Here is an 8749-nt window from a genome sequence, read left to right as displayed (position 1 = left end):
TCTCTAGCTACGTTATTTTGTTGCCAGGTCAGATCAGCTGATCAGATTATTTTCAGTCACAGGGTCAGAGCAGGGTAACGCTCGGTTGCATGATGGGAAACGTAGTTCTACAAGACAGACTAGCCGTACAGCGCCCAAGATGAGTCGGCTGTTCCTGTGCAGCTTCCAAAATGTTTTCATGTGCTCACAAAATCATACTTGTTTTTAACTTAATACAATTAAATTAAATAATACACTTTTAAACGATTACTGCTATAAAACCCGATTATATCACTTTTGTCTGCAGGATTTAGGTGTCAATATAATTGTTAAAAGAAGGGGAGTGGTACCTTTTTCACACTCTTTTCTTTAGGCACTCAAACCAGTTTAACCTCCTGGACTATGCTACCCATAGACTGTATAAAATAGATTATACCCTAAATCACAGTAAAATACCACCAATTACATTACAAGATGAAAGCAAGAAGCACAACCAAACATTTGAGATTACTTTGAAGATCATGCATGTTATTTTTGGGTCGTTGTCTATCTAACTATCTATCTATCTATCAATTATTTATTTGAAAACCGTAATTACTTGAATTAAAAATACAGTTTTTGGTCATCATTTTACCAATGAAAATTCCATGTGGGTGGCTTTGTAAAAAGTAATTGCGGGAAGCATGCCTCAGCATAAGCTTTCAAACAGAGGATGGACTTAAATGGCTTTTGTCTTGTAAAGTAGCACTTCAAAGTATCAGCAGGTGACCATTTGTCTCAAATGGCACATTGTGTTTTCCCTCCTTTTCTTCACTGACACTAGCTTCCACTGCAGGATCTACTCTATGTTTTTTTAGATTTATATAAATTAAATAAATCTATTCTTTAAAAAAAACACAGCGACTGGTAATTAAATATGTGTTACACTGCATTTATTACAAACCTTTAACACACACACACACAAATATGAACAACAAATAAGACATGAAACAAACGAAAGGGAAGACAAAAAAAAGAGCAGAATGTATACCCTTCTCAATGCAATGAATTTTGGATAAGATTGCCACATTTCAATGCCTGTCAATTCAGGTTGTCAGTGATCTCGAAATATGTTGTTATAGTGCACAGTTCACATCCTGTAGAGATTTATTTGTCGTTAGAACCCCAAACAGACCGTGTCCACTTAGCAGAGTACATTCAATCTTTGATTCCACGTCAGATGAATCTGAAGATTTTCCTCCATCCACAATCACAAAAAGTCTTTAAGCGTTTGAACAGGCTGATCTTTTTAGATGTTTTGCCAGTGTGCTTGTGCTTGATGGAAGCACCTATAGCACAGTCAAACACATCTTTGAGGTTGTGTTGTGTCAGAGCTGAACACTCCACATAGTCATGAGCTCTGATCTTGTGTGCCAGGCTTCTGGCCCGGCTGAAGTGCACTGGTTTGGTCCTCCGCTGGTCCAGATGAATCAGGACGTCCACATTGTGGCGAAGGTCTGACTGAGTTCCAACCAGAACGATGGGAGAGGTTGGGTTGCCGGCTCGGATCTGAGGGATCCATTTGGAGGTGATGTTTTCAAAGGAGACGGGGTTCACCTAGGCTGAAGCAGAGGATGAAGACGTCCACATGGGCATAGCACAGAGAGCGAAGATGGCCAAACTCCTCCTGTCAGATCAAATAATGAGCAATGAGGAGGAAAAGGACTAACTAGACTGGTAAATAAATCACAACATGGTGTGGAACATTTACCTGTCCAGCAGTGTCTATCAGTTTGATATGAGTTGGAATTCCATTCACATGAACCAAACCTGGAAGGAGAAATCAGATTTATTGCTGAGTCAAGCAACCACTAACCTTTGAAGAAAAACCTTCACTCACCAGTGAAAACATCAAAAGCAGTTTGTCTGTAATCGCTGTTGTATCCGTTGAAGATGTAACTGATAATCATGCTCGTCTTCCCCACAGCTCCATCACCAACCAGCATGCAGCTCAGCTCGTCCCTCAGTCTGTTGGGTTTATCACTTCTCTGACAGGCCATCTTTCCTTACAGTATTACTTCATCACCCCAGCAGTTTGAAAGTCCATGCAGGAGTGAAGCATTACTGTAAAAGATGTCTTCTCCCCCAGGGGCCCGTTGGTGCCAATAAAGGAGAGGGGACACCTCGATTTGAAAGAACAAAGGCGCCCAATCAGATGAGTGGTGCCCCAGCACTTTGTCTGCTTCCGTGTGATGCTGATTAACATAGTCACTCCCACCAAGACGGGCCTGAGCGATAATAAAAGTCAACTGATTTGACCTTGAATGCCTCACGACAAAAGATAATACAATAACCTTTAATGAGACTTTGTGTAGGTAGTGCTATCTATCATATATATCGTATACTCCGTAGACTATTCCTACAACAGGAGCATTTAAAAGTATATCTAGTGTAATATATTTCAGTAGTATAATGTTGTTTTAAGGGCTTGGAAAAAGTTATTTTCAGGCTAATGTGTCATGGCTAAAAGTCATGCTGCTTCTATATCTGCTTTTGCGTAGCGCAGTCTCTGCCGTTCAGGCGACTTAATGAATTCGCCATCGACTGTATAAAATAGGTACTATTCACTCAAAAATGGAGTGTAATGCCATTATTGGTCTATAGAGGGGGGTGTTGCTCCAGCATTGGCTTTTGCACGTTGGTGTCCACCTTGCGCTTTATCCAGATGCTGCTTTCAGTTTCTTCTGAAGAGACTATATTACCCTGTATTCACGATGAGTCAGACACATAAGTAAAATAAGCTAAATGTATATAGTATATTTGGTATAGTTGGAAAGGGATGTTGCATGTCATGTTTCACTAAAGACATGTTTTTTATTTAATTTAATTTCATAATTTTATAGCACAGCTTTCAGGATCCATGCTCTCTTCTTCGATTCACCTCAGTAACTTTGATATCACAGAATATTTTTATTTTCTCTGACTTGGTGGCCACTCTGTCGTATTGTTCATGTGTTTTCAATCTATAAATTACATTTTCTGGAGACAGCTTTATTCTCCCATGTAAAAGGGGCAAAGGCCACAGCTGAGGGGGCATTGTTATCCTGTCACCAGCTGCAGTTTATAGCAGAAACTTCAGAAATGTGCCATGTTTCATCCTGTCTCTTTCAGGGTGACTGGGTTCATAATACAAGTAATATTCTTTATTTACTGAAAATCCTCACAATTGCACTGATATGAACTTGCAGGGTTACATTGCAACATATCTTAATCTTAATAAAGATAATGACAATTTGGAATGTGCTCTCTAAGTTGTACCGGTGCAATGACTGCTATGCACACTACGCCCAAAAGGACCAGATAGACTGGACTTTAATTGTAGATTAATTGTTATTTCAGTCACACCCCAGTACAGTCTAATAGAAGTTATGAATGTCATATCCAGGTGTTACTTTATTTTTAGCTCAGAACAAACTGCTTCACTACCATTGTTGCAAACAACTTTGTATTTCTGATGTGGATCTTGATGTGACTAACTTATTGGAGAATATCTATTCAAAGTGTTCATTTGCATTGTTTGACATTATTATGTTGCTCCAAGTTTTTTTATGAAGACAAGAAAATGTGCAGGTTATGATGCTTATGATCAAGCCTTCAGATTATCATCACACAGCAATCCTCAAGTCTGGTCTCCCAAACCTATAAAGTAGGCCTACATTGTCATAATAGTAGTAAATAATTACCCATTGTCTTTCTGCATTGTGCTTTTATTAAGCTTAGAAAGTAAGGTTGAAGGTATACCTTCAACAACTCAAACTTCACATTATCACAGCTGTAGTACAGAAGAATTGCACAAGCATTGTAAGATGTGGTTTTAGAGATCGGAAAACGTTTGTGAGTGAAAATACAACTTTAAACAAAGTGTTGTTCCTTATCTGTCTGAGCCTGCAGGAAACTCTGTGTGCATTGTGTTGTAAGGTCTCTGCTTCCTGTTTGCCGTTGTTTCTCCTCAATCGTTCTCTTCTCCCTTTCTCTCCCCCTTTTTCCCACCACCTGCGCTGTGAGTGACAGAGTTTATTCCCCATGGTAGGAGGACAACATCTGGTTCCCCCACCCCGTGACACACGTCATGTTGCCAGCTCGACTCCCATGCTGCACCTCTGGCAGCTGTGAGTCACAATGCTCTTGTTCCTTAATCCAAGGTAAATGTCAAACACAGGAAACGGTCTTTATATATCTCCACATCCAAATATTCTCTTTCCTGTAACAGCCACTTTTTTCATCATAGATCAACCACTAGGCTGCTCTTCTATGCTAACAATGCATATATGTGCAACGATATGCAAATGTATTTGCAAGGTTTGCATGTACCTGAACTTGTGCAGCAGATGTCAGCAGCGTGCTGATATCTGATTCGGTAAACATGTTTTTGGTTCTACATTCTCACGCTCTCTTGCTCTTTTCATGACTAGACATGCATAAATGTATCCTGACATAGATTTATAGAGGTAATCTGCTTAGTAAGGGTCTCTCAATGTGCAGCTTAGGGAGCGCCCCCAACATGCACACTTCAACATTCATTCCACTTGCTCTGACTGAATGAATGCAAATATATACTATAAGATGAGCTGCCTCCCTGAACTATTGCTCTGGTTGTTACAAAGTAAACACAGTGACTGACTCGCATTTCTGTTGCATCTCAACTTTGACAACAATAGAGAAATCTGCCAGATAGGTGTTAAAAGATTAAACTCCTCCCTAAGCCAGAGATCAGCATGGCACACTGTAGATGGGACACAAAACAAGTGGCTGACAGAGATGAACCGATAAACAAAGCATTTGCATAACATTCCCTGCATAATGTCTCTTTAAGTAGACATAGGCTCTTAAGTGGTGAGGCTTAGAGCAGGGTGGCTGCTTCCATCACACTGAGAGCTCACATAATGGAGATCATTTCTCTCTTCTTCTTTAGTTCCGAGGTGTAACTTCAACTGGGATGCACTGTGGTGGAATCACTGGTTTTGTGATGACGTGCAGTTGGTTTTAAAGCCTTTACTGATGCAAAAAGACAGATTTTGTGCATGTTCTGTCACTAAATATGGCAAAAATAGCATATTGTCAATATTTTAGAGACCCCCTCCAAAATGTCACAAAATGTTTTCAGGGGAACTCATGTTTTATTAAGGGGAGAAACGTTCCCCCTGGCTCCCCTGTAGTTCGCATCCTGCTTGCAGTACAATTACACAGCATGCTATCAGAGCAAAAAGAGTCTACAGCCATACTAGCGGCTCTGTAGTATTAGTAAATGCAAATGTTAGCATGCTTACATATCCACAATGACAGAGCTGACATGCTACTGTTTAGCAGTTAGCCTATACGCTTCATGTTCACCATCTTAGTTTTGCTTGTTAGCATGTATTTGCTAATAAGAACCACATTTCATTAGTTTGCGTCATAAACCAAAGTAGGCTATTGGGACAAATATAAAAGTTTGACGCTATATGAGTCAAGACAATTCAACCTGAGGGGAATATAAAAATAGGCTTACGTAATAAAAAACAAAAACAATAACTGCTTGTTGTTGAGACTTCAAAACCACAATGTGAACTTTAATGTTAAGGATTCATCCTCTGAGGACAAGGAATACAAGATTTTGTAGCAATCCATCCAAGTTGTCGAGCTATTTCAGTCTGAGGCTAGAAATGCGTAAGCCCTCGTATTGCCCAGAGCACTGGTTTGATGTGTGGCGTTTCTGCTTCATGACAGTCCTGCCATGTATCTCTCCAGTTTATTAGCAACAGGATACAGCACCCTTCCCAGGACCACTCGAATTCTAGCACCTAATGGTCACTGCACCAAGTGATTCATGGGAATTCAGACCTGTGTGGATCCCCCCACCCCTGCCCTACCTCCTCACCACTGTTGTTCACATTCTTGACTTGTAGCCAGCAGGAAAGCATAAACCACGTCTGTGAAAACATTGTAATCGTGTGAATGGGGATATACAGTACATGCCTTGCCTTTTTCGTTGGATCAGTGCATTTGCAGTTAATCTAAATTAATATTATAACCAGTAATCAGTATTTCAGTATCATTTTGATCTGGACCAGCTTAGTGTAAGTCAGCATGTCCCAATTTTTAAGTAAAGCTTAAGTGTTTTTGGGCTTTTGTTGGCCAGCTAGCAGACCCGTCAATTTAGTTACCCCTGCTCCATTAACCTTGGCAGGGGTCCAGGACCAGCGGACTAATCCCACTTTACCCTCCAGAGAGCATCGCAGGGGGGATGTCCTCTGTGTCTCATGGGATAGAGAGTAGTCAAAACAGTCAAACCTTCCATTGATCTGCTTGGTGACTGTGACCAGTAAATTAAAGTAATAAATTGAATGATTTAACACACATTTAACAAATACTAAAAATGTATTTACTTCCATTAAGCTTCTAAGTATGTGCAGTGGGGTACATACTTAGAAGAATCGTTCTGGTTATTTCACATGTTCTGTGCTGTTTTATCTGTGTTCTTCTAAGAGGGCTGTGCTAGTGACTAAATATGTAACTATTTTGTTTGTTTATGTTGCCAAATCTGGTCAAACCCCTCCTAGAAATGCCTGATGAGGCAGATGTGTTTTTGAGTGTTAAATTCTAGCTGAGGGCAAATTTGTCAGTTGTTATGACAGATTTGATTTGTTCAAGATTTATTATCAATTATTTTTTATGAGAAGGGTTGTGGTTCTAATGAAATTCTTGCTGCGGGGAAAATACATACTCATTTTCTTAAGAAGCTATTCAAGTTATGACAATTCCACACACAAAAGCAAATACACATCAGTCCCTCAACTTCTGAATGTTTGATCCGATGCGTTACAGGGAACTGATAACAATATCACCAGGGGTCTCACCCTTTGGCCTTTGAAGCATCTGTGTTTTCTTTTTCTTTTAGTTTCAATTGGCTCCACATCAATCCACACAGCAGCACATGTTCTCATAGAGTCCGATTAGAATCTATTTAAACAGGAAACTCTGTCGCAATTGGCTGATTAACATGAGAACACAATCTTTTCAAAGGGATAAAACTTTCCAAACAAGCACAAAGAATCATTACTTACATTACACACTTAGGGAACATTTGATGAAAAAAGAAAGTTGTTTGTAAAGCTTGTTTCTGTTGGTCAACACAAAAGTGCCTTCATGGTTATGTTGATAAGATTGTTAATTCATTGATTAGAAAATTGGCATTCGACTAAGTGCGTAAATAAGGGCATTTCATTGCATGAGAGTAGCTAGATTTGAACAAAACATTCCAGAGAAAGGGAGTGGGCAGAAGATTAAAGACGTTAATGCTCAATTTATAACTCCGAAGGGACTCAAATGAATGAAAAAACTAAGTGAGAACACAGATGTTAAAGTGAAAACAAAGATGTTTAAGTGTCTTATAATCAAGACATTTACAAGCAGATAGAGGCGATAATCATAATGTTGCAAAGACACCATTACCTCTAAAAGATACAAGCAAACATAATTTCCGTCTGCACAAAGTCTTCACAATGACTCTGCAGCTGCTTGATTGTGTGCTGCACTGTAAAGTAGCATTGATATCCAACAACCTCTGTGACTGTGTGGGAAAAAGAGCTGCCTTTCCTGTTCTTTGAGAGAAAACACTCCAGAGAAAAATGACAGGAAATCTCCAGGGCCTTTTGATTCAGGCTGAGAAAGTAAGTACCTGAGAGCGTAGAGTCCTCATAATGTCAGGGCCATCTTAGGACGGAAATGCCCTGCAGTAGGTAGGAAAGTCCATTCATAACTCACAAGGTCATTTGAAAGTGTCTGATTACATAATGCAGTTTTGGTTTCACATATCTTTAACTTTAACTTCTAATACAGCTTGTGAGGAACTGGAGCCTCATCACTTATCTGTATTACTTCTACTAAAGGCATTGTCCTCTCAAAAAACACAGATACATTTCCACGTTCCCCTTTTTTCCCATAAGATTATATTAATCTTCAAGTGAAAATAATTGTCTAAAACAATCTAGTCAAATGTAGGGCACATTTTGAGGTATGTTTGGCATTTACAGTTTAAAATGAATCTTCAGTTAAATGACACACAACCACCTAACCTCTTAATATTCCTTTAGAGTTTCTTGTTGCCCTCCACTGTAGACATGTAGCAGCTGCCTACGACTGAGGGTCAATGTTGTGCAACCATTTTATTGTGGCGTGTTGACATCCAGAGAGAAAAGTAGCGTCAGTCATTAAATAAGCGTAGCATATTTTGAGTTGGCCAATTCTTTGGCACAGGCTGCTGTGCAAACACAGTGTGTTGTTTGAACCAAAACAAGCCCCTGTCTCTCGCTGCAAAGAGTGTGAGAGCTACACAGCTGAGATTGTGCTTTCACACTTTTTTTGTTTAACTCTCTTACACTTTTGGATTATTCATATATATTATGTAATAGAAAAATACAAACCAACTGATTAAGGATATGAAGTGGAAAAACAGGCAACATCCTCGGTTGTGAGTTTGCCACATTCAATTGTTTTACAAAGTTAACACCACAAGAGGTTTTATTTGGCCCCAAAACATGAGATCTATTATGGTCGCTGCCATGCATGCTGCCAAAGCGAAGCAGTTCTACACTGAAGGACACACTCTGCACATGCGGATGCTCATGCTGAGCCATCTGCAGAAGTGAAACAGTGTTCTGATTCCAACTCAGCATACTCAACATACCCTGTGGAAACTTCACAAATATCACAAAACTAGGTTGAACGCTACACACTGGCTTAGGAAGTTGCC

At 39.7% G+C, this 8749-nt stretch overlaps 1 protein-coding gene across 1 annotated transcript; it reads right to left on the bottom strand.

Moving 5' to 3' along the window:
* Positions 1-1194: 1194 nt before the first annotated feature.
* Positions 1195-2018, bottom strand: LOC115027522 (rho-related GTP-binding protein RhoV-like). Its single transcript, XM_029460892.1, is given in 4 exon segments — positions 1195-1575; positions 1577-1645; positions 1730-1788; positions 1859-2018. Coding segments are annotated over 4 exon segments (669 nt in total).
* Positions 2019-8749: the final 6731 nt, after the last annotated feature.

Source organism: Cottoperca gobio, chromosome 22 (genome assembly GCF_900634415.1).
Source record: "Cottoperca gobio chromosome 22, fCotGob3.1, whole genome shotgun sequence".
Classification (NCBI taxonomy): Eukaryota; Metazoa; Chordata; class Actinopteri; order Perciformes; family Bovichtidae; genus Cottoperca; species Cottoperca gobio.
The sequence above is the reverse complement of the archived record's forward strand: the minus strand, read 5'-3'. Positions and strand labels throughout refer to the sequence as shown.